The following is a 24,096-nucleotide window of genomic DNA, read 5'->3' as shown; positions in this document are numbered from 1 at the left end:
GCTTGAAATGTATTTTAAAATGGAGAGTTATGAGCTTGAGGGATGACTCCGATAAAGCATTTCCTGTGCAGGCATGGCTTGAGCTCCGGGCATGCACATGCAAGCCAGTGGACCCGGCAGCTACCTGTGATCCCAGCGCCTGGGAGACAGAGAAGGGATCCCTAAGGCAAGCAGAAGGCTGGCACAACTAGCCAGAACCTGTTTTAATCAATTAAATGGAGTGTGGCTGAGGAGGATATCCAATGTCAGTTTCCAGTCTCCACAGGCATGTCCACACACATGAGCACATTAATATACATACCCACAGAGCCGGGCGGTGGTGGCGCACGCCTTTAATCCAAGCACTCGGGAGGCAGAGCCAGGTGGATCTTTGTGAGTTCGAGGCCAGCCTGGGCTACCAAGTGAGTTCCAGGAAAGGCGCAAAGCTACACAGAGAAACCCTGTCTCGAAAAACAAACAAACAAACAAACAAACAAAAATATATACATACCCACATGCATCCACACACACATACACATTCAAAATTAATTCATTTAAATTGGGTCTGTTCAGTGTGGTCTTTTCTTTGCCTTTGCCTTTCTTCATTTCAAATTGGAATTAAAAGAATTTTTAAAGTAAGTATTTAGGGAGTTAAAGAAGAGCTAAGTTGTAGTTTCTCTGGATGTAAAATATGTCTTCTGTTCATGAATAATCCACGAAGTCTTAGCGATGGGGCATCCTACACATCAATTTATTAATTATTCTTGTAATTACTGTGTTAAGACCAATCAGAAATTAGCTCTTGTGAAGCCTTAATTATGATGCAAAATGATTATTGGGCCCATCTCACAGAAAACCTGTGAAATTCTGTCCCTTATGTAAAGTGAGGGTCATCCAACTTAGTGAACTGATAGCGATGGTATTAAAAGTAGGTCACCTTCGTCAGGTGAAAAAAAATGGTGGTGCTGAGGCATTTATAAAGTTAGAATTGTGAGGTGGCAGCCTGGTGACTTTTCAAGAACCATCCCGCAGTTAAGGCTTCCCAACTCCATTTCTGTTCCTTATTTCTAGAATTGCTCATATCGGCTGGTGTCTTCAGTGACGTGTATTTTAATTCCCCGTTCACAGCCTTCCAGATGTATCCTGAAGCAGAAATTCTTGGGCATGGGAAGTAGTGGAAGACAAAGGAGATGGAAAGGGGATAAACTAATCATGTACACATTCTAGGAGGAGGGAGGATAGGAATCACGACAGGAAAGCATTGTGGATTAGAATTCTAACCCCAGGTCTGCAAGGCCCAGTGATTAAGGAACAAAGTTGAAGAATGGGCAGGGCCGTGACAGCGTGGTGGCTGACCTCTCCCTGAGCACGCTCCGTGTCCGAGGTGGGAGGCTGGCGGGCATGTTCATTGATCTAAAATGATCCATAACTCTTCTTTTTGGGCTGCTGGGTGTGTACGTCAGAGAATAATTGTCCCCATGGGAATTAATGGATCTCACTTCACCAGGAATTAGAACAGAGAGGGGACGGTGAGAGATCGGATGAAGAAAATGAAGAGAAGGAAGGGAGCAAAGAGAAGAACAAAGATGGCGATGGTGACGACGACGATGATGACGACGCAGAGCAAGAGGAGTATGATGAAGAGGAACAAGAGGAGGTAAAGTCTGAGGACCGTAGGAGAGCTGCTAACTGACCTCAGAGATTATCTGTGGTCTGTAATGTCAGTCAGCAAACAAAACCACGCCCGTAATCCTAGCAAACCCAAGAATGAGGCGGGAGGGGCTTGAGGAGCTGGGGCTGCATGGTAAGACCCTGTCACAAAACAGAAACCCAAGTTTGTAGACACAGACAGACATCCTTACCGCTGGCATCGGGGGCCTGGTGTATGAGGATAATAGTACCAAATTCAAACCAGGAGATAAAAGTAACTCGATCGACAGTTTTTGCAGGTAAGGAATCAAGAAAACTGATGAGAATAGTAGTGCCGTTCATACTCACCAACATAACGTGTAAGATAGCAGTTGAGGTACCTTTAAGGCTTAGGCACATGCGTCTAGAAGGAAATCCCTGCAGGGCCATCATGTCTCAAATTCCCAAGTTCCCGGGGACAGAAGCAGTGTGAAGGCTGCCCAAGTGTTGGTAAGCTTGGTTGCTTCGGTTCATTGTTAGATACAGTGCGTCTCGTTTTTCTTGTTTCTTGCCTCTTTTTGTGCTATCTGTCATTTTCTTCTTTCTACTCTTTTGAGTATCAGCGTTCTTCGGGACTCTGTATTTAATGTATTGAACCTCTCCGGTTGCTGGTGTCCTTGCCCATAGTTACTTCACATCAACTGGCTCCTGTTTCTTTGTTGCTTAGCATACAGTGATTTTTGACTTTGAAGTGTATGCTTGATTTCTGCTTGACCACGAGACTATGAGGATAAGAGATGACTCTCCCCTCATGGAGATTATTCTACAGAGGAGACAAACAAGAAAGGCAATAGTTATAATACAGTGAATAATTCTGTGGTATAGAACAGGATGCTGTACAGCACAAACCAGGCAGGTGCTCCTAATTTCAGTATTTGGGAGCGGGAGTCAAGAGGATCAGGAGTTCAAGGCCAGCCTGAACCCCTGTGTCCCACAACAAAGTAAGATAACTTGTAAGATCTAGAGACCACTCCAGCCGTTGGTCTCAGCAGGCTCTCCAAAACTTTCCTGCATCAAGATTGCTAACATCTCAGTGAACATTTGAGTCACTAAACATACTTAGAATAAGCACTCATCTCTAAAAGACAAGTGCTGCTTGCTTGATTGGGAATGCCAGGGTGGGTTTCTCTTCCTATCTTTGTGTGTGAGTTCATTTGCTTATATTTTCTTATACACAGGGAGCCAAGGCCTGGTTTACTAGCTGGCTTCATTTGCATGCTCTGCCCGTCAGCCCGCCCCTGGTACAAAGGCCTCAGGCTTCAGCTTGGTGTCTGGACATTTGTGGAATTCTTGGTATCAGAAGCTAGGACAACTTCATGGCACTACAAAGGGATAGACTTGCAGGATTTAGGGAAGACAAAGTATTATAAAATATACAAATATACATATACATTCTAGATATTTAAAAAGAAAACCTGTAAGATGAAGCTGGTATTTGGAAAGCTTTCTTTTGAGATTGCCATCTGTTTCCACTGTAAATCGTAGAGATGTGGAGATTTTGGGTAGGGTCAGGATTGAGAGAGGGTCTCACTATATATGTAGCCCAGGCTGGCCTTGAAGTCTGCAGCTCTTCCCTTCGGTCCTCTCAGGGATTACAGGTATGAGCCACCGTCCTCCTTCACTGCATAGCTAATCTTCCAGTGATTGTTTTTTTCATATGTACAGCAGATCCCTGTCTGTCCACCCTCCCTGTCCTTCCATCCCCCAGTCTACCCTGGGTCATAGTAAAGCAAGCCCTTAGCACTGTCCTGTTCGTTTAATCCCTAAGTATCTCAGTGTGGACACAAACTTAAGGGTTCTTTAGCATCACAGGATCATTGCACTCCATACGATCCAGTATCTAGCCACGTTTAAAGTTTCTTGATAAAAATCTTTATTACAATCCGTATAGAACCCACACACTGCACCTGGCTGAGACATCTTCATCTGTGTTCAAATGGATTTGTGAAGTTTTGATAGAAGGCACACATATCTATTGACTCACTTCCCGGCATGGTAGCCTTACTCGGCTAAAACTGAACCATTGCCAGAAGCTGAGAGGAATGTAGAAGAATGTAATGTGGTTTCCCAGAGGTTGGGGTTGGAAGGAGATTGTATTTTGATAGGAAATGAAAGTCCCTCTGTTGTTGCCATTGCACTGGTTCTGATGCAATGTCAAGACTGTTGACCACCAAGAAACCTATTTTCCCTTGGTGGAATAAATGATCAGTGTTTCAGCTCCTAAAAGCCTAAATCGCTCCACCAAGGAGTGCTGCTAGGATGCTGCTGCCCGGGACAGTCCTGCTGGGACGCTGCTGCCCCGGACAGCCCTGCTGGGACGCTGCTGCCCCGGACAGTCCTGCTGGGACGCTGCTGCTGCCCCGGACAGTCCTGCTGGGATGCTGCTGCCCCGGACAGTCCTGCTGGGACGCTGCTGCCCCGGACAGCCCTGCTGGGACGGTGCTGCCCGGGACAGTCCTGCTGGGACGCTGCTGCCCGGGACCGCCCTGCTGGGACGGTGCTGCCCAGGACAGTCCTGCTGGGACGCTGCTGCCCGGGACAGTCCTGCTGGGACGCTGCTGTCCCGGACAGCCCTGCTGGGATAGAAGCCTGGCCCTGTCTGTTCTCTGGGCTGGTTTGCACCTGAGCACTGTGAAAAGGGTACTTGAAGAGAGAGGCAGAAGTAGAAAAGTGAGAAAACTGCTTTTTAAAAGGAGAGCACTCACAAGTAAAGGCTTCCTATTCAAGTCTTCTCTGTTTTCCTTTTTCACTTCAATTTGGTATTTATAAATTAATGGGATGTTATTTTTGTATTGTATTCTTAAATGTTGCTAATTCACTTTATTGACTAAGGAATATATCTTTTCTCTTAGGAAAATGACTACATTAACTCCTACTTCGAAGATGGAGATGATTTCGGTGCAGACAGTGATGATAACATGGATGAAGCGACCTACTAGCCATGGACTTTCTCTCTCTTGTTCATACAGCTTCAAGCATTTGGATCGGCTTACTTTATTTCTGATAAGGATTAAGTCCGTATTTTCTGTTGTTCAGTGTTTCATTTGACAAAGTCTTACCAAGCTCTTCAGAAGCACTTTGCGTTTACACACGAGACCTTACCCCAGCACCTCCACCCCCCCTCTGAATATGTAGTGGAGTTGCAGGGTTCTTTGGTCTTTATTTGGACTTGAACGTGCCTGAAGAGTTTTAGCATCACTCTGTGTGTTCATACTTGAAAAAGATCACTCTTGCTTACCTGCTGGCCTTTGGTAAAGCTGTTACTAGTCATGGTGGATTTCTATTGATACTGCACGTGGAGCACTTTAAAAACAAACTGGAAATAATCTCTTACCTGATATGTTCTGTATTATCACGCTGTGACTGCATAGACTCACCTGAGTTCTTAACAAGTGCAGACTCGGGACGAGGGCTGGGTGGTAAGAAACACGTCGAAATAGTGATAGCGATGAAATAACTTTCAGTTTACATCTCAGCCAAAACAGAGGCTTTCACATGGATGGAAGGTTGTAAAATGCTTGGCTTTGGGGATCACTCCATGCCTTACAGTGTGTGAATTAATCATTCCACTGTATTAAGTTTGACATCTTCAGTTTGTTGGGTTTATGGGAAAAAAATAACTAAGACATACTGTTTAATTCTCCACTTTATGTAAGTGGAAATAAGTCCTGGTTGTATAAACTTCATGATAAAATGATGTTTGTGAATATGGTGAAGGGCGGTGCCCTTGGTTACATTCCACAAGATTCAGAAACTTCAAGTCAATAATAGAATCATGGGAAATGAACTCAGGTCATTTTGAAATTACAATTGATTCTTCTTGTTTTAACTTACAGGTGACTCCCCTGCAGTTTTTTGGGTTTTTTGTTCTTTGTTTTTTTGAGACGGGGTTTCTCTGTGTAACAGTCCTGGCTGTCCTTGAACTCACTTTGTAGACCAGGCTGGCCTCAAACTCACAGAGATAGATCCACCTCCCGAGTGCTGGGATTAAAGACGTGCACCACCACCGCCCAGCTCCCCTGCAGTTTTATATTTTGCAGGAGAAAATATCCAGAACCCTTCAACCTCTAAGGACTTTTAACATGCCAAAGATTTAAGGAAATGCATATTATACATTTCAAAACTAATATATTTAAAATTATCTACTTAAGGGGGAAGAACCTCTTCTCCCCTTTGGGAAGATTGTCATTTCCTACCTTCTGACCCGGAAACTAAAGCCCTGCTTTTTCCCTCAGGATCAAGATAACCTTGAAATTGAGCTTGAGTTTGTGTGCCTTAGTTTCTCCACTTGTAAAGTTTCCTATAAAAATTCTTTAAACACTAACCAGAATTTACAAATATGCCATCTTTTACCTTACAGAAACAATCATGTCTTAAATCTGATTTTTATCCTGTAAACAACTGTACTGTGGACTGTTAAGTTATAATTCGATTTTCCGATCTTGTATCTGTGTTAGAAACTTTAGTTAATTTGTACAGTCTGGAGAGATTCCAACATTCCTTTCTCAGGAGAAGGACCACTTTCGATGGCACTGCTTCTTCAGATACTTCCAGATGGGTGTGATGGCCCATGTCTTGTCTGCATAGTGCTGTGCTGAACACATGTGACTTACATCGGTTCCCAGGAGCTTATAAAAAAATGTTTTGCGGTTCTAAGTGGAAACATGAAAAGTCTTTAAAACTCCAATGTGCTGGGAAACTTGCATGAAGTTTTTAGTAGTTATGGCAAATGCTGTTATGTCGGAATAACAGGTACTTTATTCCCTTACACTGGGCACCGGAGCCAAACATGTAGTTCACAGATGCTCTGTTTGATACTTGTTTCCTTCCTTCATTACACATCTACAGATAACTGTTCAAATCAGGGAGATGCATTGACAGTAGCTCCTCCCTAGTTTCCAGCTCGTCTTCACGGCTGTGTTCCTGCCGAGGGGCGGGAAACCCTGTGAGACAGGACTTACTCTGGGCACCTGGCATCTCCTTCAAGGATGTCCATCCCCCTTTGAAAGATCGGTTTGCAACTTAAAACATGCTGATTTCAGGTTGCTTGACTAGCATAAATGGTTTTCTTGGCTTAAGCTCTGAGACTGTGAAATTACTTTATAATAGTTAAAGTACTTCCTGGGACTGGACTGGTTGGCTAAAATATCTTTAACATTATCTTAACAAATAAAACTAGTTGCTACAATGCTGGTTTTTCTGTATCTGTTTACACATATAAAGTTTAAAAAATAAAATTTTGGCCTTAATACTAAGATGGTTTACAGTGAACATTTGTTTGGTAAAGAAAACTAGTTAATTCTGATTTTTCTCTGCTAAAGAAACATCATTTATTTAGCAGGGATGGTTGATGAACAAACCCCCACCACATGCATCAAAAGAAAACTCTTGCCCTGACGTTGGCAGGGAGCATGCGCTCACTGTTTTCTTGAACAGTGTTGCTGGAAGATACCAAAGCATCAGAGGATTGCTGGCCATCTTTCCATCCACCCCTTTAGTGACAAGTGTCAGAGGAATTGTAAGCACAACTTCAAGGTCAAGTCGCTTTAAAATTGAAAGACAGCTGGGCGGTGGTGGCGCTCACCTTTAATCCCAGCACTCAGGAGGCAGAGGCAGGTGGATCTCTGAGTTCGAGGCCAGCCTGGTCTACATATGTATCTAAGTGTTCGAATGTGTTCACAGACCAAAGGCTAGGTAGAGTCTTCCTCTATTACTCTTCATTTGGAGGGAATCACCAATCCGCACTGATTGTCTGGCCAGCAAGCCCAAGGGATCTTGTCTGGGCCTCCCCTGCACTAGGATCACAGGTGTGCCTTTTTACTCAAGTGCGGGAATCTGAACTCAGGCCCCACACCTGTGCAGCAAGCACTTTCCTGACTGAGCCATCTCCTGAGTCCCGAAGATTTATATTCTTGAAAAGCGTTTTTTTGTTTTATATAAAAAAAAATGTAATTTACATATAGAGCATCACATGAGACTGACTCAGCTCTATGAGCATGGCCTGGACTTACCAAGTCTTATTCACCAGGAACTCAATTCTCCATCGCCCTTTATCTAACACTTGTTGTTTTGTGTTCTACAAATAGTTCAGTGGACTTTGACTGTAACAAGTGAGAAATCTGAACACATAAATGTGTGGCAATTTGAGTTTACACCCAGCTGTCAACTCCACTAACTACACCAAAGATTTGCCGTGGCAGGACATGTCCATTAGTGAAATAATGGCACAAACATCATGGAAATAAACAACCACTTTCTAGTTAAGATTTAAGCCCTGTTCCATTAGATGAAACTCACACTTGGTATCATTTTTGTGCCAAAAACCTACTGTGAAGACATGTCAGAGGTCCTAAGGGAGAACCTACTATTACGCTTATAAATAGGTAGAATATTAAACTGACTCCTAGTGACTCTGAAAACTCATCTGAGAAAGCTATTTGCAGTAAATGATGATTAACTGGCCAAGGGGCAGATACTAAGAGACTATATGGCACACACCCTCCTCCTAAGGGATCATTGAGGAAGTGTAGCATGAATCCTAATTTGTCTTGGTAATAAAATCCCAGAGTCAGCTACAGGGGTAAATGCTGAAAGATCAACAGAGCAAGCCACAGCCACCACCTCGCCAACTCCTCAGCTGGGCAGAGGGAGGAACATAAGGTGGGAGGAGACAGGAGCTCACTCTTTCAGGTTGAGGAGTTGGCAAGGTGGTGGTGGCTGTGGCTTGCTCTTTTGTCTCTGATCTTTCAGCCCTTACACCACAGCTGACTCCAGGCTTTCATTTTTAAGACCAATTAGGACTCGTGCTACAAGTAAGAAGGTGGAAAGATTCCAGCAGCCAGAGACTGTAGGTGACGACTTGGAAACATCTGGACAGAGCAGTGTGGCTACAGGTGTGAGCTATTGGGACATCATGTACAGGATGTGTGCAGGCCCAAGCCAGATCAAATCCCAGCAGGCAAGGGAAGTGGACCACACAATCTTACCTCTAGCCATGAAGCAAACGGTGAATGATAGCAGCCCAGAGAAAAGTTAGTTTCTGTCAGAATGTATCTCGTTGGCAAGTCAACCACTGGTCTTAATGTGTGTGTGTGTGTGTGTGTGTGTGTGTGTGTGTGTGTGTGTATTAAAGGACACAAAGTTGGGTGCACAGGGAAGAGGTGGATCAGGGAAAAGTTAGGAGTGTGTGTAAATATGAACAAAACACATACAAAACTTGAAACTCTTAAAGAACTAATGTGAAAAAAATGTACTTCCAGTAGCTTGAAAGAAGAAAATTAAATGTTTGCTTTATTCAATTACATTCAACAACTTCCATTTTCAAATTAATAAAATAGAAACTTTATTAATATTTTTGCATATCCTTAAAATATGAAAAACAAGGCAAAAAGTTTAAAAACCAGTTTTACAGATGTACATGCTAACAATGGTTTAATACATTTGCAATTATATAAAATACATTATACAAAAGATTTATAGCTTTTGCATACATAAAATGAATTAAATAAAACATCATATATTTCTATGATCTAACAGTGCAATATGCACATACTTAGAAAAAAATACTGATTTCCTGAGCAACAATGTTGTAATTCAAAATCAGAAAGAGTCCCATGATAATGCAGTGTTTAAGTAACCCTAATTCTAACACGCTGAGACTGGATCTCCACTTCTACTTCTAACCACAGCCTTCATCTTTCCAGTGAGATGTTAGATCTCACTGCCAAAAAGCTTAGTCCAGAAAAAAGCTTTTAACAACCAAACTCCACTGGAAAAAAAAACTTGAGAATGCATGTTCCTTCCTAATCCATAACATGGCCAGCAGACCATAACTTTGCTTTGTTGAAAGGACAGTGATGATATTTAAGTAGGTATCCATTGGTTCAAAACAAACTCAACCACATCTAACTAGTCTTTAACAAGTCAAGAATGTGTCCTAATATCAGGTCTTTCTTTACTTGCAATTCCAAATTTTTAAGTGAGCTAGTATCAATGACTATGACCACTTCTGTTATGTTTATAACTGCATACACACAAGTACACACACACAAATACACACACAAAAATTAAAGCCTCAAAGCAAATTCAAGTAAGGGCTTGAACATGATCCATAGTATCCAACAATGACAGTTGTGCTTGTGTTGTCTAGAATACACTGGTTTGCAGATGCCAAAGCTTTGCATACATTTGCAAATGCATAGTTAATAGATTTTCAAAAATCTACGAAATTATATTTGATTAGTAACTCTAAAATACATAGGGAAAGGAAATTGTGTGGTTGTTTCCTAAGGATGTATTTCCCTCAAAAAGGATGCTCAATATAGAAATGATTTTAACCAACAGGTATACCTCCTCCTTTAAACATAAGTTATCAAACCCTTGATTACAATTCCAAATAAAACCGGGAAAAAAAAACACCAACTCTAATTTTGTTTGATGTAAACAAAGTCCTTCAAAGGTTATGTCACCTGTACTGCCCTCAAGTCTTCATTTGATTTTTTTCAGCAGGCTTAATAAATATTATGTAAACTGGCTGTGTTAACACTGAGCATATTTACAGATCATGCTCATTTCAAAATGCACATGGCTGTTAAAACAATTAAAAATTATTTTAACTAAGATATATGAAGGGAATTGATTCACTACAATTTTCCTATTATTAAATACTTTAAAGGTAATTTTCTCAACTTCTCTGATATATGTAGGGCTTTAATAAAATGACTGACTTCTGTGTCTTTTTGTAGTGCTTTTTCTTCTCAAAGTATACAAACCTCAAATATAATAAATGTGTATTAATAATTCCTTGTATCAGGATTAGAATTTGATATACAAAATGCTTAAAAAGCTGAAACATCGATTTAGGAAATAATGTCCAGAAAGAGGTGATATATTTTAAGGTGTGCAGTTTATTATACAGAAAACATGCAATCCCAATTCTACCACCTGTACTGATATTTTAAAAACACATATTTAAAATTAAACACTGAAATCAGTATACAAATGCTTCTTAGCCAAACTGGTTGTCTCACAGCAGACTTAGAAAATGTCACTATTAAGCCCTTTTGACTAATTCACACTTTGGCCTGTGTTCCTCAGTTTGATAGTGCATATTAGGTGCATTTAGATCATCTAAACAGGACATTTCTTTTGAAAAGCAGAGGTCAAGGGGCCACCAAATACAGCAATCTGTTTACTGCTAATGTCAAAGTCCTGTTCACTCATTTTTTTCTCTGCAAGACACGAGAGGCAGATAGTACAAATCTGCTACTCCATGTTTACTTGTGTTTAAGAGAAGACAAAAGTTACACAGCCTATGGAATGACAGCCTATGGAAGGAAATCTGACAATATTTCAACTCCAATTGTAAAGTGTGTGTGAGCTCACAGTAAAGTAACATTGTAAGGCAGGAAGTGTAATTAAGGCATGTTACTATTTGTAACAGCAGTGATTAGTCACAGTATGTAAAGAGGAATTTGCTGAATATACCTTTCTGAATAACACTTCATCAAAGTGCTTCCAAATATCAGATACAAGTATTTTACTTTAAATGATAAGTGAAAGTGAGGCTGGAGGGCTCCTCATAAAGCTTTCCTTTTTTATGGACTAGGTCTTGTCCTTGTGGTCCAATGTTAAGTTCCCAACCCTAAGACATTATTTTGGGTCTTAAAATATTTAATCTATTTGTTAGCCTCTATTACAGAAATTATAAATTACGTTTCCATATCTGTTTCTACATCTGCTTTCATAGCACATGATAAAACATGTTTTTAAAGTTTCAAAACTGAAACCAGGCGATGGTGGTGCAAGACTTTAATCCCAGCACTGAGGAGACAGAGCCAGGCAGATCACTTGGGAGACAGAGTCAGCCTGGTCTACAGAGCGAGATCCAGGGCAGGCACCAAAACTACACAGAGAAACCCTGTCTCGAAAGAAAAAAAAAAAAAAAAAAAGTTTCAAAATTGAGTGTTAAGTACTTGGTATAATTTTAGAATCAAAACCAGTATTTTGGTGGTATGGTAGCAAATTTTCTTCAGCTGCTAAGCATTTGAAAATCTTGACATGAACAACCTTAAAATAAAAAATAATTTTTCAAAAAATAAATTTAATCACAACTAATCCTGAATAAGAAAAATGACAGCATTTTGCACGTTAGAATTCTTTTTTTTTTTTTTTTTTGTTTTTTTTTTGTTTTGTTTTGTTTTTCGAGACAGGGTTTCTCTGTGTAGCTTTGCGCCTTTCCTGGAACTCACTTGGTAGCCCAGGCTGGCCTCGAACTCAAAGAGATCCACCTGGCTCTGCCTCCCGAGTGCTGGGATTAAAGGCGTGCGCCACCACCGCCCAGCTAACACGTTAGAATTCTTAAACATACATGTAAATTAATTTCTGCTTTAAGAACTGATACAGCAGATGTATTCTGACCAGTCTCAATATAAAGAAGCATGTGTGTGTTACAGACAATCCATTTGTAAAAGGCTTAGTGGTTCCTAGCAAGGTGAAAACAGAGCATCTTCGATGTCCCTAGATGCTGACGTCGAAGCAGCTGTTGGCCATCTGTGAACCGCCATATCCATAGGCATACATGCTCATCAACACTGATCAGAGCTCACTGCTACGTTCTGTGTGGAGCAGCAGGTGATTGCGGATCTTGCCTATATAGGTTGTGGTCATCTTGTTGATTAACATGTATTCCTTTTGTTGGAGCAATTCCATTTTCCATTTCTCTGTGCTGTGACGGAGGTGTGAGTCCTGGATGCAAATGTGAAGAGCCCACTGTTGAATGATGACTAACATCCACTTTCGCTAAAATTTCATAATAGAGCAAATAAAATACTGGTGTTATTATACCCACTATCAGCATTATCACCACAGCTGTCCACCAACCAATTCCCCAGTCTGCTCCGTAGTACGGGTCCTTTCTGTGAGCGCTTCTGCTATCCGGTTCGAAGCGGCTCTGCCGTGCTGTTAAGGCAGACACCACCTCGCTCAGGTTCTCCCTCTTGGTATCGGTGCACTTCCCTATCTGCTCTATGTCTCGGTCCACTTCTTCCAGGAAACGGCCGGCTGACTCAGTGGAAGGCAGACAGGCACCGGGGGCCACAGCTTCCCGCTCTGGAGCACATGCGACGGGTGGAGGATGCAAACCTTGTCTTCCTTTCAGAGGATGAAGAGTTTCAGTCAAAGAACTAAACTTTTTAACTGGAATTTTGATAGACCTAAGGGCAAAAAAATCTTGATCACTGATGAGATTGTTAACTCTTTTGATATCTGCTACCTGCAAAAAAAAGAGAAAAAATGCAACATTCAACTGAATTCTAAAACTACACAAAACCTTCATCCACTCACTTACTTTGGAGGGAAAATAGTTGAATTTCCTTCTTACTATTAGTACTGGCACCACACCCAGATTTTAAATTTCCTTGTATATGAGAATTCTAGGCACTAAATTTATCCAGTGTTAGAAAATCTCCACAACTGTGTATTGTTACCCGGATCGCAGTAACTCCAGTTAATGCTCAGATATTTTGTTCTTCTACTTTGTACATCATACAAATTTACCATGGGTAATGTATGTTGGCAAGCAATTTGTGAATAAACAATGACTGGTACTAATGAAATTGGAGTATCAGCACACTAACTTACCAGTTAAAAGAACGATATGTTAGCAAAACTAAAATGCCATCAACACTACAATGCACCATGATTCTAGTTTTCCCTCAGTAGGAAAAAGCCGCACCAGATATAATAAAGACCTCTGTTTACCACTAGTCAGCAGTGTGCACACAGATTTTAGACACAGTGGCTTTTAGTGCCTGAGATGTGAATGATGTTCAACAGAGGTGAAGCCAGATGCCTGACACTCAAATGGGAGGATGTGAGAGCTGGACAGTCACTAGAAAATGTTCTAAGGGAAAACAGAGGAGAGTGCCCTGCACAATGCCAACATTTGAGGGATACATAAGGGAACCGAGAAAGAGTGGTCAGGATGGCAGGGTCACAGGGGGGTCGAGGACACATCTGTGAAGCACAGCTGCCGCTTTCTAGCCGTGTGTTTGAGGGTGAGCAGCCTTCACCTCCATTTCCATACCTGTAAAGTGTAGAGTGACACTCCCTGCCTTAGAAGGCTGGTGTGAACACCAATGGGTTCACACACATCAAGAGTACTTGAGTAGCGATCTACACTGTGTCTGTCACACGATGTCAGCTTTTACTGAATATTACGTAGCAGGAGACTCAAGTCTTCAGTGTCGGTCAAGATGAGCGTTTACCAGGGAGCAGTGATCAGAATCAGATTAGCATCTGTACTTGGACAAATTCTCTTGTATTTTTGGATGATTGCGGTAGAAAACTATAGACTAACTAGGAGGTGAGAGACTGGAGGACTTGCTACCTGTCTACTTTAGCCCATTTTGTCTTAAAGCAGGTGAAGACTCGGGGCAAACATGACCTCACCCCATTTTAATCTCTCTTGCTTTACTAAGAACTACTAGGGACTCTGAATCAGCATCTAAGACTCTAGGCTACTTCTCTAAATATTTCGAATAATGTTTCCTGGGTTACACTAACCAACTTGGACACATTTAGGATTTCAGCCCCAGATCTTTCATTCTCCTCATCACTGTTTTGTAAGAAGCATATTTTCAATATAGCAATAACGACTGACATATAAGCAATGGTAAGTTGATTTGTAAGCTAACGTTTCTCTGCAGGCTGAGCGTTCATCACAAGGGAGCACCATGAGCGACCCACTCTCCCCACAGGGCCAGTGACTTCTCTGCTGTGTAAGTAAGTCATCAGCTGTCAGCATCCCTGTGTTGGTCCTTAGTGACTCTGCAGGAAAAGCCAAGTGCCCATCTCTCTACCTCATCAAAAATATGCCAATAAACAACCTCATTAATCTTTAAATCTAAAGCTATAATTTACTTGGACATACTATAGCTGAAAAAAATATAACATAGGACCTCACGGCCAAAGAATTTGGGTTTTTTTAATCCTATTTAAACATACATACATACATACATACTACATACATATACACTGACATAGCAAATGTATAAAATGTGCTTTCTTACTGTAGAGTAGTATGACAAGTCACCAGTAAAGAGATTTCAAGTATAAAAATATTTTATATTATGAAAAATTCTAGATGGAAACATTAAACAAGGAGAACAAAGAATGATATAGAATTTCACTTTATTAAAAAGAACTCTTGCCGGATAGTGGTGGCACACACCTTTAATCCCAGCACAGAGGCAGGTGGATCTCTGTGAGCTCAAGGCCAGCTTGGTTCCAGGACAGGCTCCAAAGCTCACAAAGAAACCTTGTCTTGAAAAAAACAAACGAACAAACAAAAAAAGAGCTCTCATGTTATCTGTTAAACTAAAACAGGGCTGTAGGCAGCTGAGGGGTTAAATGCTGCTCTTGCACAGGACCTGGGTTTGGTTTCCGGCACCCCTCTGGGCAGCTCACAACCACCTGTAACTCCAGCTCCAGGGGAGACAATACCCTCTTCTAGCTGCCAATGAAGTCTGTCTATAAGGTTATAAAGGATATCCAAGATACGAAAAATGCAAGATGCAGAATAATTCACATTCTATGCCAATTTAAAAAAAATACAAAATCCTTTATCAGTCCCTAAATACTTATCTATATAGGTAATTACAAGCATAAAAAGAAGGTACAGAGACACACAATCATGACAGACTGAATTAGCAGAAATTCAAGCAGTCACTTAAAATGTTAAAAAGGTCATGTCCACAGGCATGAAAGATCTCTGTACAAAGAAAAAAAAATGAGGAAAAAGAAAAGGAAGGAAGCTGAAAAGACAAGAATGACTTCAATTCTGGTTGGGCTCATGAACAAATCATCTATTCTGGACTCCATTATGCCAAACTAAATTAAATTAACTCTTACCGTACAACAGTACTGAAGGGCTACTGCATTCAGAGTGTCTCCTTCCTGTATGTCTTTTGTTAGCAGAATGATGTCATCAAGCCTGTCTCTCGATGTACTTCTTCGAACCTTCTCCCTTCCTCTGGACCGAAGTTCATACACTTCAGCATCTTCTTCCAACAGGTCACTGTCTGTACAATTCCCAAAGGTATGTAGCTGGCCGCTGGCCTGAGTTCCTGGGAGAGAGACAGTTCGATTCTGGTTCCTCCCCGCCATGATGTTATAATCTGGAGGAAGAGAAGACAAGACCTTGGAATGTCACGGACCCATTTCATTATTTACACGCATCTTAGTCTAAATACTAATCTTTCAAATAATCATTGTTTTTAGTTACGTGGTAAACTGAGGTTCAAGTTCCGTAACTGTGGCAGTGCATCCAACAAGCTGCCAGTGGAGACAGCATGGGAAGGGATCAGCTAACACACGCTTACACGCTCCGCTCAGGACTCCTGTTCACCGAGACACTCTACACAATCCCAGGTTTATAGGTATACACCACAGGTGTACAATACAAACATTTACAGACAATAATCAAGAGGAATTTCATTTTAAAACCATTATTTGGTACACATGTAATTTTGCCATTTACTAAAGACAAAAGTAGACCTGAATATTGCGATGTTCTTGTGCTTGTTCCTTTCTCTATCCAAATTCAAACTGCCTTGTGCCCCTGAGATGGCGCAGTGGTTGCTGCCAAGCCTGACCACCTAAATTCATCTCTGTGACCCACAAGACCCACACAGTAGAAGGAAAGAACCAATGTTCACAAATTGTCCTCTGACCTCCAAATCCATGATATAAAAAAAAATACATGAAACAATCAATCTTGTCCGAATTTTTGGTACTGTACAACACAGATAATTTTCAACATTTTTCAGAGTTAATCAATGAAATGATTTAGAGTTGCCAATGCTTAGAATGCTATTTTACTCAAATGTGAACACAAAATGCCAGATATTTATGGCCACTTCAGAAATTGTTCAAAATCTCAAATTCATTTAACACTTTCTCATAAAACCCGTCAACAACCCTAACAGAAATCCTTTTTTTTTATTAATTAGTTAATTTGTTTATGGAGTGTGTGCTGCCATGAGTAGAGGTCAGAGGACAACTCCGGGTACCTGGTTCTCTCCTTCCACCATGTGGGTTCTGGGGATCGATCTCAGTTCACCAGGGGTGGCAGCAAGGACCTTTATACACTAAGTCACTTTGCCGGTACTCTAAAAGCAATTTTTTCAACTAAACATAGTAATTACTATCCAAAAATATATTAATTTGACACCTATATGCTGAGACATGAAGTAGAAAATGTGAAACATCCTTGTTTTATAATGGAGGCATTCTGTTTCCATGGAGTGGGGAACTTTTTCCTGAGAGCGCTTGGTCAGCATCATGTGATCTGATGGCATACAAGTGCGCATGTGCAGAACCGGCTGCAGAGGCGGAGCTCAGGGCTGAGGGCTGTCAGGAATACCCCAGGTACCTGACTGCCTGATTCTCAATGATTTTTGGCTCTTCTGCTCTCAGAACCCTTTTACTTTTGTCAGAGTTTTTGTAACCCCACATTCAGATGTGTGACCCCGGATGTGGGTTGAGAGCCTGTTTAAAGAAGCTGTGATGTCTGGGTGTGGTGACACACACCTTTCATCCCAGCAATGGGAAAGCAAAGACAGGTAGATATCTCCATGAATCCACGGCCAGGCTGGTCTATCTACACGATGAGATTCAGTGTCAAATTTAAAAAACAAAATAAGCAGTGAGTCAATGAACCACATATCACAAACACATGGGGTAACTATATTCAAAACTAGAAAAATTGGGCTGGAGAGATGGCCCAGCGGTTAAGAGCATTGGCTGCTCTTCCAGAGGTCCTGAGTTCAATTCGCAGCAACCACATGGTGGCTCACAACCATCCTTATGAGATATTGTGCCCTCTTCTGGCATGCAGGGATACATGCAGGCAGAACACTGTATATATAATAAATAAATAAATCTTTAAAAAAATTAGAAAAATTACTGTACTTTCTATATCAAACCATTAAGTTCACTTTATTACTATGAAGAAAATTAGAAAGTTCTGTTTAATTTCTTAAGAATTTTCAACTGTTTACAACTTGTAGCTCTGAAGGAATCAAAACATGTGTTTTATAGACACAACACTCCTATAAATTCAAATTTCTTGTTCTACATTTGATTTCACATGGGATTAAATATCTCCGCACTTCTAACTCACTGGATCTTGTTAAATTCACAATTTATATGTATTACATATAGTTTAAGCTCTGGACCATGTTAAACTCAGTATTTATATTTATTACAGTATAGTCTATACTCACGGTTATAGGTCACAAGTTTGCTCCTGAACAGGGATGTTTCTTTGAAAGCTTTTATTTAACTTAAAGTTTTCATTGATTCAGTTTATACCCCATAAAGACAAATGGATTCTAGGCATTTATATTCACTTACACTTAAAAAAAAAATCAACTGAGAATTGGGCTAAGAAATATTCATCAATATTCATGAATATCTCTCCTTTACTTCCAAAGTCACTATCAGCATGCCTTCATCAATTTGGTCCAACTCTCATTAAAAAGAAACAAGCACAAGATCCTAAAGAACAAATTTCACATACAGTAGCTTGGCCTCAATTTAATCATCCATGTGAGCGAGGATAGACATGATAAGACAGGCTTTCACAGACAAAAACCAACCAACCAAACAAACAAAAAGCTTTCAAACTTCAATGTATCTTAGACTTGAAGCATCCATTCCTGAATATAGTACCATTCCCTAAGATACGGAAGACAAGAGGAGCTAGGCACAGGGATGGGTGTGACTGTTTTGCCTGTTAGTTTTCTTTGTCAATTAGACAGAAACTAGAGTCATCTGAGAAAAGGAAACTTCAGTTGAGAAAATGCCTCATGAGACTGGCCAGGAGATAAATCTGTGGGGCATTTTCTGGGCTAATGACAGATGTGGGAGGGCCTAGTCTACTGTGGGTAGTGCCATTCTTGGGCAGGTGGTCCTAGGATGTGTAAGAAAGCAGGCTGAGCCGGGCGGTGGTGGCGCATGCCTTTAATCCCAGCACTTGGGAGGCAGAGCCAGGCGGATCTCTGTGAGTTCGAGGCCAACCTGGGCTACCAAGTGAGTTCCAGGAGAGGCGCAAAGCTACACAGCGAAACCCTGTCTCGAAAACCAAAAAAAAGGAAAGCAGGCTGAGGAAGCTATGGAAATCAAGTCAGTCAACAGCGTTCTTCCGTAAACTGCCTTAGCTTCCCTCAATGATGGACTGTGATGGGGATGTGTAAGCCAAAGAAACTCCTCCCCAGGTTGCTTTTGTTCATGGTCTTTATCACAGCAACTGAAAGCAAACCAGGTCCAATTATAATGCATTCCTCTAAGACAGCAAAATCTAATGTCAACTACACAATCGTGTTATCTTGGTGAAGATCAGATCTTGCAGCAAGCATAGAAAAGGAGTGCCCAGGAGAGGAAGAAACCATTAAATGTTATGTCATGGAATCCTAGAATGCAAAATGAAGTCTAGAAGGATGTATTCCTGTTTTGGAGTCTATGGATGAGAAACAAGTTTTAAAAAAAAAGCAACGAAGTGGAGGTGGGGGCGGGAAGGAACAGCAAAAACAACTGACCCCAAATCCAGAGATGACAGAGTTTACAGTCTCTGTGAAAACATACCTGAGTTTTGAAAGATTTCAATTAATTAAATCTAGCCCTTAAAATCCAGTTTCTGGGCTTGCTTTACAGCAACACTGTATTGCTTTAAAAATTCTAAGGTCTCTATTTAGATACTTAGTAACTAATAGCTCTATACATTACTCACTTGATTCGATTGCTCCCACAGGTGCTACATTATTTCTTGCCAAAAACTAACACCCCTATTTGACAGCCCCAAACTAAAGAAAGCCCACACTTCACATCTCAGTAAGGCCTGTTTCTCCAAGGACAAGTTCTGTTTACACTTCTCCAGGTCTTTTCTTTAAAAAGTAACAACAACAACAATCATCCCACATCTTTAATCTAGGGAATAGTGTCTGTCAGTCTTGTGGACTCAATCAGAAGCAAGCTGTTTGCATACAAACGTGTATTACCTGGGGAAAAACCTGTTTCGTGTTGTCAAAAGCCAACCATGATCAGAAAAGATTCCACACAGAGCAATGTATACATAGGTCGTTCTGTGGCCCTAGGCACGCTGTCCCTGACATTCTCAGTACAGCTATGCGAAATTTACTGAGTGATGCCTAAAAGCCAGTTGAGACAAAAATTTATTGACATCAATCTTTTTCCTCCCGATAGGTTCCCAGCTAGGAATCGAAAGCTCGCATCTTCACGTACTAAGTCTCCTCCTCTAAAATGAAAGGGAAGCTGAATAAGCAACCTGGACATTCATATCTGACTAACCAAGAATTGGCTGTGCTGGTCTGTAGTCCAAGGGCCAAGCTACAACTTTGCCCCAGGCAGATAATAACATGATCAAACAACTAAAGATTAGAAAGTACAGAGTATCTGAGTCATCGGGCTCGGTTCTCTCCACCTCTCTAAATTCTCTATGGAATCTGGCTTCGTAGAACTAGAACAAGTTGCATGCTGACAAACGGCCTGAAAGTGATCATCAACGGATACAAGGGAGCACGTTTTCATCCGCTCAGCCTATAACCGAAAGCGAGCTCGCAAACCCCTAGGTACGACATGCTAACTGCTACTGGGTGTTCGGTCTTGACCTTAGGCAGGGCGGGACAGATGACTCCTAGGGGACAGACAACCCAGTTCAGCACTCGGGACAGAATCACCCCGGTCCTCTCCACCAGGGCCAAGTCTAAGCCCAAGCGACGACTACGAAACTTCCTCCCCGTCCATTGCACGCCTTTATTTCTATTTCTCCTTCCCCTCCGGTCGCCCCCTCCACGGATTACCGACCGCATCTCTGATTTGTAAGTCGCAGCATCAGCCTGGGACGCTACGGAGCAGACGCCGTGGGGACCGGCCGGCGGGGAAAGGGCCGCCCGGAACCAAGAGGCGAGCGTCCTCCTCGAGCTGGCGGAGCGCCCCGCGGTGACCCCGGCAGCCGTCGCCCCGCCCCGCCCCCAGCCGCCGTCACCTGTCCGCCAGCACCGCCGCGGCCCCGGGGAAGCTCATGACCGACCCCGGCTTCTCGGCTGTCCCGGGCGCGCTCCTGCCGCCGTCGCCGCCGTCGCCGCCTTCCGGACCGACAGCCGCCGCCACGTCCGCAAACCTGCGCTGCGTCATCGCGTAAGAGGAGGCGGAGGTGCGAGGGCGCGGGCGGGCGGGCGGGGGCGGGGAGCCCGGGGCCCGGGCGGCCAACCGCAAGCCCACGCCAGCGCGCAGGCGCGCCGACGCCGCTGGGGGCGGGGCCTGGCTTAGGCCCCGCCTCCTGCCCCCGCCCCTCCGGGGGTGGGGCTCCCAGCCCAGTGGGATCACCGCGCGCATCGGGCGAGCCCAGCCCGCCACCCGAGCGGAGAAAGACAGACCGAGAGCCGCTGTGCATTTCTTCTCGCTCGGTATCTGGAATCTTCTTCCCGGTGGGGCAGAAGAAAGCACAAGCACGGGGTTAACGTTCCTGTTTTAGAAAATCCAACTGTGAGCCCATAGGGCAGCGAGCAGTCTTGGGTCCCTCGCTGAGCATCTAGAGCCAAGCCCGGGAAGGGTCTGCCCTGGAGCGACTCACTGAATGGGACAAAGTTGTCAACAACTTGTAACTAACCTACTCGGACTTGAAAATTAGCAGGGCGTCACTGGTAGTCACTGTTGCCCTATCTGATGCCAGTGACATAAGAACCCCGTGTCTTCCGACTTAATTTTTATCACAAATTTACTGAAGGGGTAGATGAAATGTTTGTATCTATGCAAATGACTGTACGGCATTTTAATGGTGTGCCTGGTATTTTGTGTTGACTACAGACACTCCACATTGCTTGAACGCCGGATGTACCGCACTTCTCTTTACAGTCTGAATAGCTATTCCTTATGAAGCCTTTGGGACGGCGTTCCAAACCCTTTTCAAAGGGGTTTTTGTTTGTTTGGTTGGTTGGTCGGTTTTCTGGGTAGTCTCTGCAAGGGTTGGGGATTCTACTTACATTGCAATAAGCGCCTTTTATTTGAAGGGATGGGCACTGTGCACTGTGCTGAACAATGCTACAAAGACCTCTAAGCAAAGAAAACCGAAAAGAAAAAAAACACACACACACACACACACAAAAAGTTTGCAGGAGCTGTTCTGTGCGCTGTTGCCCCTGTGACACCGCTTGTCTGTAACCATCTATCACGGAGACATTTTCTCATCAGGAGACAAAGGGTATATTCGTCCTTGATGTGTAGGGCTTCAGCTGTTCCGCCCTCATGAATGTTAATGGAATGAGACCTTCTTTCTGCACGTAGGTTACTTTTCTTATTTTAATGTCAATAGGCCACGGAATCCTTGGAGAGTCTGCGCGGTGGAATGAATTCCAAGCATTTCTTCAGGACTGCTACCTGTTCACTTCGAAGAGACATTCTACAAATGTCTGCAAAGCTTTTAAACAATTATTTACATCTAACAAAAATTGAATAATTTATTTGTTTACAAAAAGGCCACGATGTATACATTTTATTATTAGACTCTACAAAAGAAGCAGTTAGCCATGAATTTTGGCTGAGTTCCAAAAAGCTGGCCAGTAGGAACAAGTATTTGTCTTTGGAAAAAGGATGTTCTCAGCAATCCACAAGGCCAAAAGGATTCTTTGTTTTTTCAGATCTCATCTGATATGTTTTCCATTAAAATGCTGTAGTTGAAAGTACATTTGTTTCTAGGAATTTGTATTTTTGTAACTAACATTAATGTTGAGCCAGAGTAAATCTTGTGTGGCATAGAGTATAAATTGATACAACCAATGAGGAGGGCTGAAAGTTGACTCCATATGCAGTTTCTTCAATGCCCATATTTTCTCTAAAGTAGATTGGTACTGCCAGGAGCCGACATGTCTCAAAAAAGAAAAATTTTCTAAGTTATTAAAACATTTTAAATGCCATATTCTGTAGATCTCTGAAGGGTTTGAAGATGACCTGTCTAAAACATCTCTGCTCAATTTTTAAAACATATCTAATATGACTACAAGTTCTATGATAATGTCTAACTACTAGCTTTCATTTCTTTATATCCTAATAGTTGATAATAATAACATTCAAGGATCAGAAATTTGCATTACATTGTTAAATGGATGGAATAAATACAATTAGAAATATACATATAGCATTTTCTAACAATATCAGTTTCAAATTTGTGTACAATATAAAACAATTCAATCCAATGTAAAGTATTTAAAACTAGTAATTGTCTTTTTCTTTTCTTTCTTTCTCTTTTTTTTTTAAACAAGAACTTTAAATCTAATCTCCTTTGCTTAGCCTTTTTCCTAACCCTTGACAATAACTTGTAACCAACCCCCCTAAATACTGAAAATTATCCCAGACCCAAAACCCATTAAAAAGACCAAAAAACCACCCGCCCCACACCACCTCTTTGGGAATGTGGGCGTCGTATTCTTAAAATTGCTTCCTGCTGGGTATGGGCGAAGTTTTCTTTATCCTGAAAGAAAAATTTTAGGTTAATTGTCAAATTCTAGGAGAGGTAACTATATCCTTCATTATCCAGTCTGTGTATAATGCCAAAGTTGAGGGTTTATCTCAAGTCCTTATTCAAGTAGTCTTTGAGACTGGATCATCTCAGCTAGTCATCTCAAATTTGCTCTGAGCACCTTGTAGTTCAAAGCTGATCTGTGGATGATGTTTGTCAGCTTAATGATATTATTATTGTCCACGTGGAATTGTTGTTGTTGTGGGGCCCCATCTTCTTTCTGGAGACTTCAGTTGATGTTAGGCCAGGCCGTGATTTCCTGCAGAAAACTGATAAGAGACTCGAACACAAAAACATATATATGCAGCTAGCCTTTTTTCTAGAATTAGTTAGTACTCTATGTGACCATTCATATCTTAACAAAGTTTAAAATGTATATATATATATATATATATATATCTTGTAAATTTTGATATAAAATTTATACTTTGAGAAAAGTTTAAAGAATCAGAATAGAATCAAAGAGTTGAGATTAGTAATAGAATAGTCCCTTAATTAATTTTGCTTTTGTCCTGTACCATAGCAGAAATGGCTCTTATTCTGGCATGATACAGGGAGTTTGCATTTTCCTTTTAACAACATGCTTGATTTTAAAGAAGGAGAGAGCCATTCTCCAACTCCAAAGTCAGCTTTAAATTTTAATTGAACTGGGACTGTTAGAAGACCAATAGTGTTAAATCTTTAGAGAAAAGCAGAAACAAACATTTAGGAAGACATAAAATTTTTTTAGATAATATATACCCATACACCGTTTCACTATGTTTCTTGGGATAGATGATTTGTCCTTTTTCTTCAGTTGTCTCATTTGTCCAGTGTTCTTCAGATTCCTTAAC

At 41.7% G+C, this 24,096-nt stretch overlaps 2 protein-coding genes and 1 long non-coding RNA gene across 3 annotated transcripts in view; 2 read left to right on the top strand and 1 right to left on the bottom strand.

The window, feature by feature from the left end:
• Polr3g (RNA polymerase III subunit G) overlaps positions 1-6,923 on the top strand; it is a 34,649-nt gene extending 27,726 nt beyond the window's left edge. Inside the window, exons 7-8 of the mRNA XM_006989819.4 lie at positions 1,487-1,636; positions 4,521-6,923. Coding sequence (XP_006989881.1) covers positions 1,487-1,636; positions 4,521-4,607 — 237 coding nt within the window. The 3' untranslated portion in view covers positions 4,608-6,923. The remainder of the gene's footprint in view (positions 1-1,486; positions 1,637-4,520) is intronic.
• A 3,631-nt stretch (positions 6,924-10,554) lies between these two features.
• On the bottom strand, positions 10,555-20,873 carry Lysmd3 (LysM domain containing 3). The gene is made up of 3 exons (XM_076552020.1): positions 20,735-20,873; positions 15,580-15,845; positions 10,555-12,940 (listed from the first exon to the last, which is right to left on the bottom strand). Exons 2-3 carry the CDS (start codon positions 15,832-15,834, stop codon positions 12,278-12,280), a joined length of 918 nt encoding a protein of 305 aa, XP_076408135.1. The 5' UTR covers positions 15,835-15,845; positions 20,735-20,873; the 3' UTR covers positions 10,555-12,277.
• On the top strand, positions 20,747-22,430 carry LOC143268692 (uncharacterized). The gene is made up of 2 exons (XR_013044790.1): positions 20,747-20,886; positions 22,061-22,430. It is a non-coding gene; the product is annotated as an uncharacterized LOC143268692 (long non-coding RNA).
• The last annotated feature ends 1,666 nt before the right edge of the window (positions 22,431-24,096 follow it).

This window comes from Peromyscus maniculatus, chromosome 15, assembly GCF_049852395.1.
Source record: "Peromyscus maniculatus bairdii isolate BWxNUB_F1_BW_parent chromosome 15, HU_Pman_BW_mat_3.1, whole genome shotgun sequence".
In the NCBI taxonomy this organism is placed as follows: Eukaryota; Metazoa; Chordata; class Mammalia; order Rodentia; family Cricetidae; genus Peromyscus; species Peromyscus maniculatus.
This window is presented reverse-complemented; position numbering and strand designations above follow the sequence as displayed.

What these genes read in the sequence shown, in the direction of transcription:
- Lysmd3 (XM_076552020.1), bottom strand. Translation starts at nt 15,834, where the DNA reads ATGGCGGGGAGGAACCAGAATCGAACTGTCTCTCTCCCAGGAACTCAG. An exon ending in CCCTTCAGTACTGTTGTACG is followed by an intron (nt 12,941 to 15,579) that starts GTAAGAGTTAAT and finishes TTTTTTTTGCAG; the next exon opens with GTAGCAGATATCAAAAGAGT.